Genomic DNA, 21,630 nt, shown 5'->3' with positions numbered 1-21,630 from the left:
CCATTTGGACTCAATGTATGTAGCACTCATTTTCTTGATTAATAAGAAATAAAAGAAATCAACAGAAATGAGATGAAGCTTTGCTCCCTGTTGCTGCCTTCGATTGCTTTGAGTGAATGCAGGCCCCCTGAGCTGCAGGGCAAATAACACCGCTCTGGGTTTGAACTTCTTTATTTTATCGACCTGCCTGCTTTTAGCCGAGTGTACATCTGTCAGATATTAGCCAATTGGGCTCAATGTGCATTTGGAAAAATGTGAGCTAAGACAACAGAGGCTGAGGCAAGGAGTTTATTCAGGCTTTGAGCTAATGTAGAAACATTCAACATGTGGCACAGCATATTGCAGACAGTTCAAAAATGCCATGACCATAGAAGCAGAATGAGAGTAGAACGGACATTCCCATTCAAATCAGTAAACCGAATCACAATGGTTTTTTTCCGGTAACTTTAGGGTAGAAAACCTCTGTGACATGTACGTACAATATGATATCAAGAGAAAATGGTTACGTCTTGTTGTTTTTGGGGGTGTGGGTAACAATAAAGAGTGGAGAAGGGTTCAAGTTTTTTAGATTTCCATCTGTGAAGAGCAAACATGCTCAAAAACTGCTCTGGACTCAGTGTCTGAAAAGGGAGGAGATCTGGGACAGAAATAAAGAGCCGAAAAGACGAGTCTTACAGCTTGAGCTACCCAAAGTAGCAGTTAGTGTTGATGTCGAGATGTCGATGTTGGGTAACACTGGATTTTGTTTCTCAAACATGCTAGCAAAGCAACACAGTATGTAAAATAAACACAGCAGAAACGTGTCCATGATGGACGTTTACAGGCAAATTTTAGGAAGACTCAGGAGCAGTTTGACAACCTGCTGTCTATCGTCGGGCCAGCAACCAGTTTCTCCTCCATTGATTACCAACTGTAAACTTGTTGTCGTGACCGCCACAGAAGGCCCGCCTCTCGAATCATCTGATTGGACAATGAGAAAAAAGATATGTCATGGCGCATTGTTACAACGAAAAAAAAACGTGAGCAAAAAGTGTCATTCTCATTAAAAACAATCACAAAAAGGCGCCTCCAGCTGCTTAAACACTTTCTGTGTGATCAGGGCCTAAATGTGTGTATATATATATATATAAACACTTACAGCTTGCCCGCAAAACCGCCCAACATTCGCCGAAAATCTGGCAGTGTAAAAGGGGCTTAAAATGCATTTTCCTTCCGTCCCCATCCACTCCAGTACATTGCTTAGCTTCCAACAAGCTTCCTTAGCTTGACGGTTTATCAAAGATGCTAGCAAAGCAACAGGGTAAATAAATAAGCACAGCAGAAATGTCAGCTAGGTGGGACCGCCGTCAGGAAAGCAATCCAGGCACTCCAAAAAAACACGGACGGAAATATTAAAAAGACTTTATTGTAGTGACTACATGTCTCGACCACTGCAGGTCTTCATCAGGGCTTTCAAAAAACCTCCACCGTGTTTAAGTATAAATCTTTAAATGTTACCGTTTCGGCTGAAAATGAAAACAGAAATAAACAAGTTTGATTTTACGTAACTACGCAGTTGAAATCAGTTGCCAGTTTGTTATTGAGAGTGTGACGAATGAGTTAAATGACCACAGCAAAATGGTTCAATGTCCGTTCTACTCACATTCTGTGTCTATGGCCATGATGCTCTTGTCTAAACAAAGACTTTCCAAATGTACATACAAAGACTAGCAAAGAAAATTTTTTACAGTACCATTAAAAATCAAACTGTAACTGTTCATATTTTGATTTATGTAAAACTAAAAGAGATCATGCTGCTCCAGATGTGGTCACTTACCAAACGAGTGTTGCCGCTGCTGTGTAACCATATGCATTTCTAAACCGATATGGGGTTTACCTTACTGTGTTTTGGGTCTCTATTATGCTGCCATTTTGTTTTTCTCTTTTTGTTTTGGTTTTCTTGTAGTGGATTGTCTGTGTTACCAGTAGTCGTAGTAGTAGTCGTAGTCGTAGTGTACTGGTCTCAGTTTGTGACACACAGTTCTAATGCCTGGCATAGTGTCTCATGTTTATTTGATTTTTTTTTTCTCCTTTTTTGGGAATGAGGATTGCTCTCTCTCTATCTCTCTCTTCCTCTCCCTCCTTCTCTCTCGTGCTCTCTCTGTTCCCTCCATCCTTTGGTGCTCTGTTTCTCAACCCACCACATATAATGAGATTTTTCAGGAGAATGGTCACCAAATCTAATTGCTTTATTTGAATGATGCACCTTGGGATATATGTTTTGTTTTAAACAGTAATTGTTATTAGTTTATTTTTTGTGTTGCTCATGTAAACTTTCTCCCTTGTTTTCTCTTTCTCTTCACTCCATCTTTACGTTCTCCTGTTGATTTTTTTTTGTATATGGACTGGCTCTGTCTCTTTACTTCTCACCTGCATCCCGTCCTCTTAACTTATCTGTCCCATCTTCGTCTCGTACGTGTTCGATGTGGGAGTGCTGCGATTGTTTTTGATTGGTCTCTATGCTGCATCCGACGCTTGCTGATTGGCTGAATTTTTTACTTTTTTTGGTTTGTTACTCACTCTTGGTCATGTGTTGCGCCCATATTTGGCTGCGTGTAATTTCTGTGTTATATGATTATTAATTTTGTCAAACAAATGTTTTTGCACCCCCTCTTTCTCTCCCTTGTATTATTTATTTTTTTAATATTTCTTTTTAGGTATGTAAACCCCACAAGTTTGGTTTCATATGGAAATGTGACTTGATTTTGTCCTGGTTTATTGTTCAGGCTGAACTGGGAGGGCAAAAGTGGGACGAGAAAGGCTGAATGTTTTATTAATTATTAACACTTTTGAGATTTGCCTTCCATATTCTGTTGATTTGCATGTGTTCCTGTCAACCGTTTACCCAAGTTCATTGACTGCACATGACACACACACAGGTGTATATATAATGCACACACACACAAATCAACCATGAACATACGCTTAACTAGTGTGACCATATTTTCCCCCCAAACTGAGACCCTGTAAGATAAAATCTGTAACTTTTCTGCATTAAATGTCTAAAAATGTCTAAAATGCGTATTATCTCAAATGGTTCCAACAATGTTTAAAGCCAGAAAAACCTTAAATCTAAATCAAGGACACGTCATTTGGTTGCCATTGCCTGTCACTGGCGTCATATCCCCCTTGTGCATGCGTCACAGTTGAAGCTGTCTGCCAGAAGCTGCCATAAATTGACTTTCTATCAAATTTTAAGCTACCTTTTTACAGCACATATTTTAGATCTTGGTCATTTTTAACTATATGTTTTACCAGATGAAGCATTTTAGTCATTGGGCATCTGGATCTGAAGTTATAAGAGAAACTAGCTAAGAAATGTTAGCGGCGTCTCTGCTCCAGCTCCCACCATGCCAAACAGCATTGAAGAAACACACATTTTTAACATGACACTGCTTTATTCAGTGTTTTTACCAGTTTAAATCACTGGGTCTGTTTGTTTTGGAGAGGGAGAGACCTCTGAGGATAATTCGGCTCCAAGTAAAAACCTTCCAAACATCTGGTTCTAAAGTTGTCCGAAAAAAAGACAAGCACACGTTAGCATAATGCTAGCAGTCCCTCTCTGAGACAAGCCAAACAGCATTGGAGAAACAGTGATGTTGAACGTGAAATGCCTTATTCAGTGCTTTTTTACCAGTTTAAATCACCTGATGTGTTTGTCTTGGAGAGGAACAGACCTCTGCAGATAATTCGGCTCCCTGTAAAAACCTTCTAAACATCTGGATCTTAAGTTGTCAGAGAAAAAAGACGAGTACACGTTAACAAAAGGCTAGCAGCCCCTCCGTGATAAGCTAAAGAGCATTGGAGAAACAGTGATTTTCAACGTGAAATGCTTTATTTTGGGGGGTTTTCCACCTTAAATCACCTGGTCTGTTTGTTTTAGAGAGTAAGATACATCTGTGGATAATTCGGCACCGTCTTTTGGTTTTGTTTTGATAGAGGGACCGCTGGCCACAGTAAATGACATAATGTACATCTAAGTGTATCGCACGCGCTCATGTATGGACCCCTGCACACACCATAGCTGTTTTCATTAGACTGGGGGACAGTTAATTCAGCACATAGCCCACCTACCGTGCACACCTTTCAACACCATGTCATCCACCAAAACATAGTTTATGTGAAAACTGTATAATAACACCAGAAACCCAAAACCAGCTGTGAAGTTCATGGACCGAAAGCTCTGGTTGTGTTTCACCAGATGGCAAAGATCTCCTCTTAAGCCACTCATTTCAGAAGGCTGTCACCAACATTTGCCTCGCTCAAGTGACATTAATGTTAAGATGCAACATAGCTACTTCCTGTTTTCACCACCACTTATGTTTGGCAATCATTAAATGATCCTTTAAATAGCATTTCCACCCTGCACTTCCAGAAGTGTGTTCTCGTAGTGTGGGCAAAGGGCAGCGTTTTTGTTGCTGGGTACTGTACGAAAACCGAGTTTATATTCTGCATTACAGCTAACCGTTAGCGTAACAGACAACACTTTGACAACACATTGATTGATTGACACACATACAAACAAATCATTGTTAATAAGTGCTGAAAACAAGTATAATTTTTACTATTATTTCAATCGTGGTGAAAACTGGGGACATGATTTACAGTTATTTGTCAGGACCCGAATACCCAAATTGAAACTGGGACAAACCCGGATGCTACTTCGTTTTTTCAAGGATAGCAAAGGCATGACTCATCCCTCTCTCCCTCTGATTGGCTAGCACTCTTTGCCATCTTTGGTTGGTTAGGTTTAGGCAAGAGGAGGTGGAGTGAGGCAGAATAGGGCGGGTCATGCCTTAGGAAAAGCAAATTTGCCCCCCAGACAAACAGGAAGCTTTGGTCACTGTACGCTGAACTTTTCATTTTCATTTTCATTTTCAACAGTTACTAGTCAACATGAAACTTCCTACAGAATTCCACTGTGACACATAGAAATGTCGATATTAATTTGATTCATTAACTCCATTTACATTTCAAAACATCCCCACTCAGACACCCGCGGACAGTCACGTCAGATAGCTAGCCAGGCTAGGCTAATTGAATCATTTGCCACTGACCTTGTCATTTACGATGAGGGAAAAATGAGGTAAACTTCATTTCCATTTGAATGAAGCTCTGCAGATAAAGAACATGACTCACTGAGAGAGGCAATGCGGATGGCAGTGGAGGCCTTAATGGTCCCCTAAATGGGAGTGCGGCGTGTGTGCGCACATACAGAAGCACTCTCATTCCTCAGTCACTCTCCTTCTTTGTCTCACACACTCTCGCCTCATCCAGCCAAAAGGTCATTAATCTTTAGCTCCCCACACAGTCAGACGCTGAGCTTCAACATCACTCTGGGACAGTATGGGTTATTACAGAGAACTACAATCTCCTTCTCTTAAAACCCATCAAAGGAAGATGAGGATAGATCAAGGGACTGGAGTGTGAGCCTTTGAAGCTCAGAGAGGAGATTATCAGCCATCTTGGATTGAAAGCCGAAGCATTAGACTGAAATGTCAGCCAGCATGCGCAGAACATGCACACACACACCTAAAAAAAAATATCCACTATACTTTCATCTGTGCATGCCAAAAAAACAGTACAGCTTGGTTTCTTCTTGCTGTGCCCCCTCCTCCCTTTATGTGCAGCCACAGCCGCAACATAACCAATGTCACCCGTGGCAGCCCTTGTGTCTCTCTCCACAATGAGTCACCAAATCTCTACTGGCCAACTCACTTTTAATTGCATGATGACTAAAAATCCCCCTAACAGCCCTCACCCGCTCTGACACACCAACACTGAAAGAGTTAGCAGTCATGTCGGGAGTGAAATTATTCCACACTGACTACATTTACATGCACACTTACGTTCCACTTTTATTCTGAATTTGACACAGATCATTAAACAGTGTACTCTGTTTGTGTATTTCAAAATAGATCTTACTCCTAATGTAGCGTTTTCCAGTTAAGACGTGGGATATGCTGTTATTGTTCAGGTTTTAAACCCAGGTCAGACCAAAGATTCGCGACGAGACGAGTTGAAACAGGCAGCTACTTGCAATGTGCCGTTCTGCAACGTTCTAAAAACCTGCCAGTTCACACAAATGCAACTAGATGAGATGGCGTATCATCTCTATGCAACAACTCTGTACTTCCATTCCAATTTGCAGCTTTTCGGGCTTATTCTGTGGCTGAATATAATTTTGTAGCTTCTTAAAATATGAATGAGGAGCTGGGCTTTAGGGCATGTCAGTCTGAGTATGCCCGGCTGCATGGAAACCGGAATGTTAAGGTGCTTTCACTCCTGCCCTGTTTGGTTCCGTTTAATCTCACTCAAGTTCGCTTGCCCGCTACGTGCGGTTCGTTTGGGCAGGTGTGAACACAGCAATCACATTCAAGTGTGCACCAAAACAACCAGACTGAGACCTTCCTGAAGAGGTGGTCTCGGTCCGGTTACAAATGAACTCTGGTGCAGTTGGTTTGTGGTGAGAAGGTGTTCCGACCTGGATGTGAACCAACTGCAGTCACATGACACATTGTTTGGGTTAAACATGAGCATGTTCCAGTCCTGGAGGATTATTAATGTGCACCTCCTCCTGTACTGCCTTAATATGCACATTCAGCACATCCAATGCATCAAAACATTGTTTTCTAGTTGGAGCCGCGCCTCGTTTTCAAACTGTATGGTTTGACTAAAATGAACAATGACAGCAATATAGTCCACGATGAGCAGCGCTAAAATCAACCTGTGTAGTTGTCCCTCCATTGTGACATTGGAAAGTGTCACATTTATCTTGCAAGTGTACTCTTCTTCAACGTTTGCGTTACTTCCTGGATTTTTCCCACTTGGAAATTCTGACCAATCAAGAGCAGCTTTCTCACACAAGGCATTTGATCTGGTTCGAACCAACTCTAGGCAATTATACAACTCTGTAACAAAATTAGTCCCTGATTCGGACCAAAGCAAGACGACTCTAGGTCTGAAGCACCCTTAGTGAAATATTCATTTTCAATTGTCGTGTAAACAGCGTAGTAGGAATATTGTCGTTTTTGGAATAAGGGCAAAAAATGGAATAGTTTTTGCATGTATACGTCGTCACACTGTTTAATTTTAGCCGATTTATTTGGTTTCATTTTATTATCTTTGTTCCCACTGCAAAAGTGTGTGCAGTATAATGACACTTTAATGCCATCAAGTGTGCATTGTAACAATAAAAACAAGCTCAGTAGTTATGTAGGGCAGGAAAATTCAGGGAAGATATAAACTACATGTTGACACAAGTAAATGGACCAGAACTCCAAAAGGCACCAGCATCCACATCTAATGACCCAGCAACAGCAAATATACTCCGATAATAACACTGTCAACTTCAGAGATGCACAAAACAAATGGAGGCAAACATAATAACAGCACACAACAGCAGATATATCGAATGTTTCTACTGTAAAAACAACATTTCAGCCTTGTGATCTGCGTTTGTGTTATACTTCAGTTCCCTTTGTGGAGTTGTTGTGTCTGTGTCTCTGACCGTCTGCTCCTCCGTCCCCAGGTGAATAATGCCACCGCCAGGGTGATGACCAACAAGAAAATGGTCAGCCCCTACCCTAACGGAGAGGCTCTCAGCACACTGCCTTATGGTAATAACCACACCGACACGCACACACTAACAGTGCAGCGTAGCCCGCCTAATAATCCAAACAGCACAGGTACACACAGGGAGAGGCATGTAGGCAGCGTAAAACACACACAACCAACCCAGCCACAGTGTTTCCTCCCTGCAGGCTCTGCTGCAGAGTGCAGACCACATTATGTAAGGCTGTCAGCACACCAATTTCATGCAGTTTATTTTAGCTTTACACCACCTACCAGCCACGACGTCAGCTGACTCTAAAATCTCAGATTCTGAACATCACCTCAGACGAAGCATGTAACAAAGTCAACTTAAATTTAATATAAAGAATGTGGGTAAAAGGGGTGTGGCTTTTTAGCTGGGGTTTATTTATTTGTTTGTTGAGGTTGTTGACCTGGGCTTTACTTGAATGTGTCGAATATTTGCATTAGGGCTGCATTTTTTTTTTTCCGTTAAAGGGTTTTTTGGGGAAGTATTTCCTTATCCGCTGTGAGGGTCCAAGGACAGAGGGATGTCTTAAGCCCTATTCGGACGGGATTAGTTTTACATAGGTACGTGGGGTAAAATAATAATTACCAGAGATTTTAGTCCCGTCTGAATGCCATGTCAGTAATCATTACCGCACGATGTCAGTAAAGATTACTGCGGCTTTTACCTTCTGTAAAAGGGTCCTGGAAAATAACCTCAGGTAATACTAACCCTGTGCGAATAGACCAGCAGTAAATATGTGTGTAGATATTTCGTCATATCCTGTTTACAAGTGGTTTTTCGCGGATTTTCAAGCGTGGAGGCTCTTGAAGAAGCACTCAGTTTTGCACTTCACAGTCGGACAAGTCCGTGTGAACCCTCAGGTACCTCAGGGCCTACGATGAACACGATTCATTGTGTTTTGCCTGGAGGGAGTGTGGTACGCACAGGAAGCAACGTCATATGCACATGACGACAGGAGGGGATGGCGGTGCGTGAATGGATTTACCCCTCCTACTTATGGTAGTTTTACTGATATTTCTTATCCCGTGCGAATTGGCCATTAATATTACCGATGTCCTGTGGTAAAGTGACATTACCCCTCGTGCCCATGTAAAACTAATCCCGTCTGAATAGTGCTTTATGCTGTAAAGCCCTGAGGCAAATTGTGATTTTTTTATATTGGACTTCATAAATAAAATTGAATTGAATTGAATGAGGAAAATTCAGCGAATGTCTTGTTAAATTTTTTTTAAAAAATGAAATGAAGTTATTTCCAACATTCTTTCCTAAACAAGTTGAACATTGACCTGAGCACTGAAGGCACTAATAATAAAAAACAGAATGATAGGTACATTTTAAAGAACAGTTCTTCTCCTGATACTCTTTTTCTTTTTAGCTCACACGGAAAATCAGATTCAGATATCTTTCATAATATGTTTATTGTGCAAGTTGTAAAAAAACATGTTTTTGCAGCCCAAATGTGCAATTTCTTATCACTGCCTTAAATGTTAGAATTTACTTTAACATTTAAGGCATGTAAGAGTTTACTTTAAGTCACCCATTTAGCATTTCTTTGCAAAATATAAAACATTCAATGGTTTATAACACACTTTAATGTATTTGCTTGAAACTGTGTAGTGTTTGTCAGAAATTTTAACATATATAAAGACTTGCGCTGCTTGATTAATCGAATTTTATTTTAATTATGATTTTGTCTTCCGCTGATACAACAGAAACATATACTGTACCACATTCTGTTTCGCAGTGATGCTCTTGTTTTGTCTTGTGAAGCAAATCCAGCACACCCTCGTCATTTACAGTGGTGCACAGCTCAGTGTCGCCAACAGGGTTTGAACTTAGCATCAGCCAAATGTTGGTGAAATATGCAAGTGTTCGCTAGATTGACTTCACTCACAAGCCAAAGAACAATTATAATCTAATGAGTAGCTGATAGAATTTGGAATCTACCAGCTACAGTGGCAAAGATCATTTCTAACCCTGGTTGCCAACTTGGTGAACTTTCTTGTGAGATAAAGCAACTTTTCAGACCCTTTAGTGACTTCATTTTTTTGGTGAGCTCTCATTACATTACCAGGTGGAGCTTTTAGGATGGCTGCTAAAATTTAATTTACACCGGCAACATCCGAATGTGTTGAACAACATAGAAACAGAGTGGAAGGCGAACTTTTTTCTACCGGCGTTCAGGCAGCTTCACACGGCAGATTCAGACAGTCCCAAACTGATAATTAATGCTATATTAATGCCCAGCTAACATTACAGTGTAGCGTCACGTGTGCATTTTAATCAGTCAGTTGTGCCTTCTCTGTATAAACAATGGCAAGCCCCGCCTCTTTGTGATGCTCCGACAAGCTGTCGCAGAAAGCATGGAGCCCACACTGTAACTAACTGCACTGCCTGAAGAAATATGTTTGGAGAAATGAAAGAGTGATTCCAGAGAGAAGCAGACAGAGGGGTCTACAGTCTGTGTTTGAAGGATATATCCAGGATGTCAAACTGACTCAGCAGCAACAACAGGTTAAAAAGACAAAGACATAGTTAGAAGCGAAAGCCGAACTATAGGCTACAGATCACAGTGTAAAAGTGAACCACCACATCACTGCTGATCGCCACACCAGACAATGAATATAAAGGGAAACTTTGCTGATATTGAACCAGCTGTGCACAGTTAAGCAGCACTAATCACAACTGTTTTCTATATTGTTTGCAACTGCATTATAGTGTGTTTTAAGCCCTTTATTAAACGTGAACCATCTGTAGGACGAGGCTGTGCAGCTCTGCCAGTGTAGTTCAGAGTCAGCCTTGCAGAGGCAATCTGTCTTATGAAAACAAGGTAGCGCTCTGTTGGGCAGCCTTGGAAACAGAAGCAGTTATTACAATCAATTTTTAAAGAAACGCTGCCGTGCTGCTCGACTGTTGTCCCATTGCTCCTGTTCTGTTGCTGTGATTAAACTGCTCTGTAAATACTGAACTGTGAATGCCAGAAATAAAGGTGAACAACAGGAGTAGAGGTGTGTCTGTATATTAATACACCATGTAAGTGCAGCAGGCACACAGGATCCTACGCTCTCTGTGAGCCGCCCATATTAATGAAGTGCCCTTTCCTCTCTGTGTGACGATCAGCGGGGTGGAAACTGAGTCCGATGGTGGGGGCCGTGTACGGACCGGAGCTCTACGCAGGTGAGGCCGCGCTCCATCTCCCACACCCACACTAAAATCTGTCTCCGCAGCCTACTTTACATTTTAATCACATTCCAATCTTTAATTTATATTAATGCACTGCTTGCCTAGCATTTCTCCTCACTGACACTTTTATTGATATCAAGCCCGCAGGGCGAGTTGGTATTATTCCCCTCCTCTCTTTGCTCTTTCTTTCTCCTTAATTCATCATGGTTCTCCTTTTTTTCCTTTTACATTGTCCTTTTCACCGTTACATTTCCTCCTTAAATCACCTGCTCTCCCTCCATCTTCCTCACCTCTCAGTCCCAGGGTTTCCCTACCCTTCAGCAGCAGCAGCAGCCACTACAGCGGCAGCAGCGTTCCGCGGCGCCCACCTCAGGGGTCGAGGCCGGCCCGTCTACAGCGCCGTGCGGGCTGCCGTGCCTCAGCCCGCCATCCCCGCCTACCCCGGGTAAGAAAATGCACGCTGTGTATAAACAAGAGCTGTTGACTAGCTGTCCCACATCTGCAGCGTGCGCTTTACACAACACATTTGAGATATAAAACAAGCCGAGATCAATTGTTTTGTTTAGCGGCGAGTAAATCCATCGAGGAACACCTCATGAATACCATTTCCAGAGTAATTTTCCAGATCCTATTTGACCAGCGCTCTGTTTAATGCAGCTGTGCTCATACACTCCTCACATTATTCACACTTCACTCTCTTCAGCGGTCCAACTGGCACATTGTCAATCAGTTCACAAGCTATTCAGCCGAGTATGACACAGTGATGGGATTGCACCATCGAAGGCTCATTTGAATAAACTCGCAGATACCACCAGCAGCAGATTTGCATAGACACACACACACAAACACACGTTCAGTCATTATGCAGACGCAGTCACCCCGCTCACAGATTTGCTACGAATTATTCACGTTTACTCTGATCTGTTATTTGTCCCCTCAGTATGTGTACTGTGCATGTCGTTGCTGTGCTGTGATGATTGGCTAATGGGGTTGCGACTGCTGCGATACTCAGATCAAAGCAGAATTGATTGGTTAATGGCCTTGCGGCTGCTTATTATGTTGGTATTCAAATGAAGCTAAACAAGATGATATTGGGGGGCTGTAGGAAATACCCTCTCCATATCTGCTCCACTGAAACCCCACACCATAAAACCATCCATTCAGAGCACCCTGTACCGCCTTGATTTTCTTGAAGCTGGGGAACAATAGCACTTTACGGTTCCATTTCAGCTCAATGAGCTTAATCTATTTGCCCCACGAGTCTTTTGTTTAATGTTTTTAGTTTGGGTTTTGGAGCTTAAATGGAAGTTGTATTTCCTCTGCATGCTGCATGGGTGTGAAATAACTACTTTTCTCTTTCTCTCTCTTTCTTCCCATCTCTGTCTGTACCATCTTTTCTCTTTGCTGTGTTGTGACCTTCATCCACTCTGGTTTTGGGACTGTGCACCACTCCGTTTGCACCCCCTCCACCACACCATCCCCTCCCGTTTTTCTTCCTCTCTCTCTCAGTGTGGTGTATCAGGATGGGTTTTACGGAGCCGCAGACTTATATGTAAGTAAACTCACCTCCCACCGACACACCCTCTCTGACCCTCCCCTCACGGCTTTCTCCTGCTCTTTTTTCCCTCTGGGGGTGATTCTGCATGTGCGTTCGTCCAGTCATGCGCTGCACAGAGCTGCCTGCATAAAGGTGAATGAGCCCACGATGAAGACCTGTTCAGAAACACCCCTCGTAACACCAGATCCTTCATCATAGAAGCTGTTTCTTGCCTCAGGGTTATTTTTCGTTGTTGGGTCAAAATAGGTCGCATTGATTTAAAAATAGCTGGGAAGTCTTAATGATAGGAAAGAGGGTGTCAAACACCACTATAAAGGCTGCTCTGTGGGCGGATGTGGCAGCGTGCGTCAGTGTACGGGTGTGCGAGAGTATGAACAAGAGTGTGCGTGCGTGTGTGTGTATCCAGGTTGACAACGGTTGTTTCTGTTCTCTCTATAGACTAGTGTTTCAGGACTCAGTCCTTAGTCCCAGATTGCCTCAGGTAGGGTCAACTCAACACCAAACCCACAGTGTGCATTGTTTTTTTACTGTACTACCTCCTCTGATCTTATGAATCATCTTCTGATCTGATCTGGAACATGTTGTCTTTTAGTTGTTTTTCAAAACCAAAATTACCACTGCTTTGAGTTTTTCTTTATTTTTCTACTAACTCACTGAAATGTGCACTCTTTTCGATTGTTGGGACGGGCTTTGTTTGTTTGTTTGTTTTACTAAACTACTAAAGTGTAATGAGTGTGTATTTTTTTTCTGCCAGTTTGTTCAAAAGAGAACCTGGTCTCTTTTGTCTGGTCGGCTAGTTTTGGAGAAACTCTTTATTTTGTTCTCTTGTCAGCCAAAATGACGACACGTACATTTCACAAACATGAAAATGGAAACACACAAATTGGATGCAGCCATGATGGAAACTTAACTATAGGTTTCTTGCATCAATCCTTAAAAATGATGGCCTTTCACGCTGTGCTTTCCGAGAGCTGAAGTCAGCAAAGGCAGCAGAGACTTGTTGCTGTCTACATGCCAGTCAGTGAAAACAAACAGCAGAGGGTTTAAATGATTTTCACAACTCTCCCCACAGCCTGTCAAAGACGACAGTGACTGATGTCAACAGCTACCTGAACACGAATTTAGCCCACACAGTCAAGTGTTCATTGTTACCTAATAACAGGTATTTAGATTGTAGTATATTGCGGAGTGTGCCAGGCTGGTGGCCCCTGGTCCTTGTCGACTGTTTCTCGGCCAAAAAAGTATGTTGAATTGTTGCCCGTCAGTGCCTGAAATCAGTTCAGCTCAGTGCACAAGAAGAGAAACAGGAGTGCGGAAAGTAAACTAACGACTAGCTGGCTAACTAGCGTCTTTAAATCTGTCATGTCTGTCTTCCGGTTTCCCTTTTTGAATGATAAATTCAGACTACTTCCACCTTCTGCACTGGAGAGTTATTTTCTCTCGCGCAGGCGCAAAACATACATGCTAGTTGGACATTGGCTTCAAGTAGGGCTGCAACTAAAGATTATATTCATTGTCGACTAATCTGTCGATTATTTCTTTGATTAGTCGACTAATCATTTTATCGAAAAATGTGTTAAAATGTTGAAAGATGTCGGTCTGTCTCTCCCAAACGCCCCAAAAATGTCATCTAATGTCTTGTTCATTCTCACGCCAAAGGGTTTTAGCTCACTGTCATGGGAGAGTGTGTAAAGCTGCCAATATTTGAACGTAAGAAGCTGCAATAAGAGTATTTTGGAGTACTTTTGATTATTTTAATAGTCGATTAGTCGACTGATTGTTGCAGCCCTAGCTTCAAGTGCAACAAAGGCAACATGAGGCGACACAACAGTCAGCCTTTATCGTCACTTAATGCCTTTGAGTCCGTTTCTTTCGTCTGAAATTGTTGCACGTCTACAAATAAATACCTCACGTTGTGTCAATCACGTTTCCACACTGAGTCCGCATCCATCCGAGTCGTTAGCGACGTTTGACCAAGTATCAGTGAAGAAAATGTGGCGGTGGGACACAGCTGAGACAAGACAGAGGAACAGGGCGCACAGAATCATTTGATAACTCAGACAGCTCACATTCAACAGGTTGGATAGTAATACTGAGGTGGATGAGGATGAAGAGGAGGAGGATGCGAACCGCACAGATCTGCCCTTCATGCAGCTGCAGTGCCAAATGAAAGACAGGGAGGGAGTGGTGACAGTCAGATAGGTAACTCCAGAGGAGAGAGGCAAAGAGAGTCTTTTAATTTTGTCACATTTTGCGAATTTTCACAATGAACGGAGCAACAAAACAAATCGGTTTCTGTGCGTGATGATTTTTTCCGCATGAGGGATTAAAAAAATGCATCCCAAAAAAAACGGCCTCAGCGTGCAAAGGCCTTCACTCTTTAACGTTCTGGTGTGTCTGGGCCTTTGAACTTACCAGGCTGAGGATGTGAAGCATATGGTCAGGGTGAGGGGCGGTAGCTTCACCTGCTGTGGTAACAGCCTGACTCTGACATCACCAAGTTGCTCTGCGGCCGTCTTTTATACGCCGACTGGCTTCTTTCCAAGGCCTGAACCGAACCCCATTTTTTAAGATGTCCTTGGACTTTGAGGTTGAAAAGTTATCCTCCTTATTATGTGGAAGACTGCAGACATAACTTTGGCCCTCTTGTCTCATCTGATCGTGAGCATTATCCGATGGACAGTCATGGAAACTTAAATAATGCTTGTGGTTGTAACAGCACGAGACACAGCAGTGACTTTTGCAACTCAATTACACCATGGTTGAGCTGAACTTCTCAATGGTAGCAGTAGAGAGCTGGAAGTAAGTCCCCGCTGCCTTTGCCTACTTTCGCTCTTGTAACGCACAGCGTGAAAAGCCCCAGTTGGACCCCTTTGCAGCAAAGGTCCAGTCAGTGTTAGCATGGGATGTTGAAGCGGAGAACATGGTCTCTTCCTGAATTAACCTCCCCGACTCCTTCCAGGATGATTACTGAAGCATGTGCTGATCAGCTGCTGCATGCGGACATACTGTACTACTGCTCCATGTCCTCCTCTCCCTCCACTCACCCACAAGGCCTTGCTCTCGCTCCCTAATAACCCTGTTTTCTCTGCCCCGCCCCCTCCGCCTGCGCTCCGTGTCCTGCAGGCGTCTCGGAGAATGCCGGGTGTTTCTGTTGTGCTTTGCTGTGCTCTGTTCTGATCAGGTCCAAATGCAGTGGTGTTGTGTTTTGTTTGTTTTTGTTTCTGAGTAGGTTTGGATTTTAATTTGGGTCATGCATGCAGTCTCAGCGTGAGGAGATGATTTTTAGTCAGCATAGGCTTGTGTGGGTGTGTTTGTGTGTGTGACCTTTTTATTTCCATCTTCCTCTCTTTGTTTCTGTCTCCTGAATTCATGTTGAAGAAACACAAATAATAATAATAATAACAACAACAAATGCAGTTTTGTCATAATGTGTCTCCACTAGAACCTCTGACTCCTGTAGTGTCCTCATACTGTACTCACAGGCGTTCTCCTGACACATCCGATCATTATCTTTCTGTCCTGACGAGACAATGAGTTTCTATATGGCCTGAACATTTTGTCTTCCACTGTTTTACCTCCCCCTCTCCCGTAGTGGTAATAATACAATCTAACTCAACCTCGACAGTCCAATTTTCTCTCTCTGTCTCACTGATAAAGCACTCCTGTCCCACATCCAGCACCACACCACCACCTCTCCCCATACAGAAATGCAATATACTGACGCACACTGTATTTCAGCTCAGGTTTGGGAATACAAAGAGTATATGTAAGGAAATGTTATCAGTAGGCCTGTCACGATAATTACAATATCGACTTATCATATGACATATGGACACTTTGTTGTCTTTGAAGCGTGTTAATTTACATAAGGATGTTGCCAACATGATGCCATAATAAACAGCAGGGATTTTCCCAACCATCATAAGACTCTGGTGCAGCGTTCTCCCTTTTTTTTCTTTCCACCTCGAGAAAAATCAAACCACACTCCAACACTCCAAAGATGCCACAGCGTAGCTCACAGGTAGCCTGCAGCTGCACTTTTGGAGTGGAAGAGGCACAATCCTGGTAGTCGTTATCTTGCCAACCCCTGGCAACAAACCAAAACGTCAGTGGTTCATAGTTATACCCTCCAAAAACTTCACCCTCCACTTTGTAAATCCACCAGCAAATCCCCTGACTCATAGGCTGGCCTTCGCCGGGAGCCGACTGCAGCACACTGGCTGAATTAAGAAGGTCACTGCGTTGTTCCAAAGCTTGGCTGAACTTGCCACTTAAGGCTCAGACACACCAAACCAACATCAAAGAACTAGTGTAGTGCTGCACGATTTGATAAAAATGTGCAATTGCGATCTGAGTGGACAATATCATGATTTGCGATTGCGATTACAATATAACACATAAATGGTATCATTAGTCTTCTTGCTTGATTCAGTGTTTCCCCTACATTATATTAGGGGGCACTGACCTGACCTGACATGTAAATGACCATCAACAGACTTAGCGCAGTCAAACACGCTGCTCACACAGCAGCCCAGCACGGCACTGTACCAACAGCGGAACGAGCCTGTGTTGCACACACCAGGATAGCTTGTGGGCGTGATGTCAACACACTCCACACTCTACAGGAGTGGCAGTCACGTTCACAGGCACACACGTTAACGTTGATTTACATTAAATCGCAAATTGCAGCCTTTTACGCGGTTATGTAATCGCACAGCCTGACATCGCGACTGCGATTAGATTAATCGTGCAGCACTAAACTAGTGACATCAAAAGTGCAGCGTTATCGAAATAGGAGACTACATATCATTTTTTTTGGCTATCGTTGGATCGTCGTATGAAATAAATGATGTTTTTTCCTTCATTCTAAAGGTTATAGTAAAGTGATGTACATTTATCAACTTACCAGAATTTTTATTTGTTTAAATGCTGGCTTTGACCCACATTATTGTTGATTATTGATCAAAATCTCTCTGCGAGAATATTTTTTTGGGGGGAAAAAAAAAATCTTCCCTACTTTTTTTTTTTTTGCATCAGAGAGGGTGATTTGGTCAGAAATATTAATAATTTTCTCCCCCAGTCCTGGCATTAATGAAGTGCTCTTGAGGAGATTTAAAAAATATCAAGATATTTACCATGTATCGAGATACAGCCTAAAAATACCGTGATATAATTTTCAGGACATATCGCCCAGCCCCACAAAGGCGGAGTGTTGCGTTGCCATATATGGAACTTGAACACATCGCAAAGACAACAGCTAACGGCCGGCTAGCACGTATGTTCTGCACCTGTGTGAGAGGACATAATTCTCCATACCAGCAGGCGTCAGACACTAGTTAGCCAGTTAGCACATTAACAACACAACCCGATGTAAGAGCAAAGAATATTTACGAGGGCTGGCGACCAATGAAACAAACAATTACAAACTGTTTCTGATAAATGTCTCCGCCTCCAATTCAACATGCTGAACTGGCCGAAAAATAAAAAACCATGAAGGCCGACTGGGGCCAATGGTGCAGCACACAGCGCAAAAACTAGGGCAATAGACGCCCTAGGTCACACGAGGCATCACTTGGTTTTAGTTTTTGTCTGACAAATTTTTCTCAAACTGAGCAATTTCTGGGTTACTCCATAAAGGTACTAAAATTTTATACATACTTTCTTGTATATATTAATAGGTGTTAATTACTTTTTTACAAATTTGATAAATATTTTTTCAGATTTTTATTCCAGTGTGTAGAATTAAAATTATTAATTAATTAAAAGTTCGGGGCGCCCAGTAGCTCAGTGGGTAGAGCGGGCGTCCAGTGACTAAGGGCAGTGTCCTTGCAGCAGCGGCTGAGGGTTTGATTTGATGTGGTCCCCTCTGTCTCCACCCTTCATGCTTCAAACTATCCTGTTATTAAAGGGGAAAAAAAAAAAAAATAATAATAATCAAAAGTTACCTCTTGGTGTTGTATTGGGTTTTTTTTATTAGTATTGGTTTAAAAGTAATTATGGTGACAGGCCAAGTTATTATAAGTTATTTTTTTACTGAAAACTGGGAAATAAAATATCTCTGAATTTATTGTACAATTTATTTGCTATATTTTCTCATTTTACCTTAAAATTCTGTGTTAAATATCACATAATCAAAAAGAAAATAGTAATCATTGTGCAGTATTCACAAAATGGAGATAATCACGTAAAGTAATCACAAATATTTATGCGTATATTTAAGTATTTATTAAAATGAAATGTCAGTATATTCTGTCTCTATATGGCGCTCCCCTCCCCCACTCATTCACACACCTTAGTCCAGGTGTTGTCCTCCTCAGAGACATATGAATGAGATCTGTTGTGTGTGTGTATGTGTGTGTCTTTAGGGAGGCTACCCTGCTGCTGCTGCCGCCGCCGCTGCTTATCGCTACGCCCAGCCCGCGGCCGTAACCGGAGCAACCGCCGCAGCTGCTGCCTACAGTGACAGGTGAGTTCATCCCAGGACACACACACACACACACACACACACACACACACACACACACACCTGAGAGTGAAGATGCTCTGTAGAGTCAGAGATGAGTTTCAGATAGGAGGAATAATGAGGAATCCAAAGGGTTAATACTTGATACCAAGGTTCTTTGATAACAGACAATACTGGTAATGGGATTATGAGATGTATGAGGACATTTATGTTCAGTAACACAGCACTAATGGATGGAAAAGATAAGAGTGAAAGCCAGTAAGACTTTAACCGTGAAATGTAATCTTGTGTGTTAGGAGGAGATTAGATTCAGTGTAACGCTCACCTGAATGGCTGCACGCTGAAGGAGCCAAATCAGCATTATTGATTATACATTCATAATATCCTGAATATGTTGAACCATATCAACTGATGATTTATTGAAACAGTGTTTTCTTCAGACTTTCATATGTGTTTTATATTTGTGTACATCTTATATCGCTATATATTTGTGTGTCACTCTTTTATTTTGTACAGCTGCGGTTGTTTTTAATTGTGCCATATAAATAAACGTGATTTGATTTTGACTTGATTCTAGTTATGGCCGCGTGTACACTACAGATCCCTACCACGCTTTAACTCCAGCTGCTGCTGCTTACGGAGTCGGAGCCATGGTGAGAACACTGACACAAGCTCTGAAACACAACCAGCGTGCAACAGAAATGAGTCGTATGTTTAAAGATGGCAGGTTTAAGACATGGTTTGCACGTGGTAAGCGGGATATATACTTGTGCGTCAGCTCTATGCAGACCCTACGCCGTAGCCTGTTAAGTAGCCTAAGTTGTTGTGAGCATTTATACTTGTGCAGTGGTGTGTCTGTGTCGCTATGCAGTTACACCTCCAAAACACTAGTCGGCGGCAGGGTTTCTGTCGTGTGCTGTAATCTTTAATTGATTAAAAACACACATTAAACACACATTAAACATGGCTTAATAGAGACAATTTCAAACACAAGTACATAAATCAGCTTCACTATAACTCGCAGCATTCACAGACACATGTCTTTACAGGGCTGCCAAGTTTCAGAAAATGACAAGAGTGAGACTTTAGTGTCATGATGCGTTCGGAAAAAATTTGGCCTTTTTAACATCGATTTGGCCTGTTTTAACGTCGATTTATACCTTAAGACTGATGTCCTCACCTCCATGCCAGCGGCTCTCCGTGCACTGTGGCCTCCTAATGCTAGTTTTACAGTGGTTCTCAAAGTGGATTCCAGGGACTCTGTGGGTTCCTTTAGGGGGGTCTAAATTGACCCTTACAAGGTCTGTAACTCTGACAGTGTACAAATGGTTCCATTTGTACACTGTCAGAGTTAAGGATAGACCTTGAAATTTAGAATTTTGAGAAACACTGCTTTAGGGGGGTCTAAATTGATATTTACAAGTCTGTAACTCTGACACACACACACACACACACACACACACACATTGAGACTAACGTTAGAGTCTCTTTTTCAAGTGTGAACTGGCCAAGAGAAGAGGCAAATAAATGTTAAACAGCTCTGCAACAAATACAGGACAATGATAGACTTATAGCAGCCTTAAAACAGTAGCCTACATATTAACTAGGAAACTCAAGGAGAAACAGCGAATCAACAGTGAACAAAATTGGGTAGTTACCTACTGTCCGTCTTCTAGCAAGCAGAAGAACATCGAGTGGGTTTTAAATGTCGGCGCTGTTGTGTGTGAAAGATAGTTAGAGACACCAAGACCCGCCTTACGTTGCTTCTGATTGGTTTATATTGCGTGGTGGCTTCCGTGGTTGGTTAGATTTAGGCACAAAGGACTGATGGATTGGTCTGGGATTGATTATCTTGGTCAGTCAATCAGAGTTACTCGAACTACGGCAAGCCGCGAGGACCAAAGTTTATTATCATAAAAAAATAAATATAGAGTATTGAATGGGGAAATATAAGCGTGAGAAATGTCAAGTGTGGCGTGTGGTGTGAGAATGGGTCAAATTGCGTGACTGTCACACTCAAAGCGTGATGCTTGGCAGCTCTGTCTTTATCTGGACACATTTTCCCCACATGCTACCGTTATATGCTAACGTTATTAGCACAAGCCTACGACATTTTACATTGTATAAATTAGCCTAGCAGCTAGCGGACGTTTCCTCTTCTCATATGAAGCCAGGGACAACAGCAACACTTAACAAAAGTAACATTACAGATTTTGGCTCCATTACAACTCACAAGGTTCACTGACAAAACAACTGTCTTATACTAAATACGTTTTCCAAACAAATACAACATGCTAACGTTATTAGCGCCAGCCTATGGCATTTTACATTGTGTAAATTAGCCTAGCGACAAACAGAGATTTCCTCTGCTCCCATGAAGCCAGGATAAATCACACACAAGACTTGTCTTCACAATTTGTTGTTTCTTATCTGTGAAATTAAAGTAAATAAAAGCTCAGTTTCCTCTAAGGGAAATGGTTTCAGCTTACAGAAACAGACAGGAGGTCTGTGTTGCTGTGACATGTAGTTACATTTCTGGGGAGGTGCATGTCAGGCTACGGCGTAGGCTCTCTATAGACGCAGAGCAGATGTATAAATCCTGCTTTAAGCTCTTAATTTTCTCCAAATCATGTGCAATACTACTTCTCATTTTTACATCATATCCAAAATAACATTGATTATCAGGTGCAGTCTGCTTTTATCCACCATTTTAGTTCATTTTTAGTAACTCATGGTACTTATCTTACTCCTATTGTTACTCTAGTAGGCACTGCTTTTTGC

General features: G+C 42.1%; 2 protein-coding genes across 6 annotated transcripts in view; both read left to right on the top strand.

Moving 5' to 3' along the window:
• The window catches only part of srebf2 (sterol regulatory element binding transcription factor 2), a 597,702-nt gene that overhangs the window by 559,294 nt on the left and 16,778 nt on the right, over positions 1–21,630 (top strand). The gene's annotated exons all lie outside the window — the stretch shown is intronic.
• Positions 1–21,630, top strand: part of LOC125879911 (RNA binding protein fox-1 homolog 2-like) — an 80,975-nt gene that overhangs the window by 53,703 nt on the left and 5,642 nt on the right. For 2 of the 5 annotated variants that reach the window (XM_049562073.1, XM_049562075.1), the window contains 6 exons: positions 7,571–7,658; positions 10,763–10,819; positions 11,123–11,270; positions 12,335–12,377; positions 18,752–18,852; positions 19,427–19,502. In XM_049562073.1, coding sequence (XP_049418030.1) covers positions 7,571–7,658; positions 10,763–10,819; positions 11,123–11,270; positions 12,335–12,377; positions 18,752–18,852; positions 19,427–19,502 — 513 coding nt within the window. Of the gene's footprint in view, positions 1–7,570; positions 7,659–10,762; positions 10,820–11,122; positions 11,271–12,334; positions 12,378–12,821; positions 12,865–18,751; positions 18,853–19,426; positions 19,503–21,630 lie in introns of those variants that run through there. The other 3 variants (XR_007447988.1, XM_049562074.1, XR_007447989.1) reach the window with 3 other exon arrangements.

Source organism: Epinephelus fuscoguttatus, linkage group LG19 (genome assembly GCF_011397635.1).
Source record: "Epinephelus fuscoguttatus linkage group LG19, E.fuscoguttatus.final_Chr_v1".
Lineage (NCBI taxonomy): Eukaryota > Metazoa > Chordata > Actinopteri > Perciformes > Serranidae > Epinephelus > Epinephelus fuscoguttatus.
Note: the sequence above shows the minus strand (reverse complement) of the source record. Positions and strands in the feature narration are given on the sequence as shown.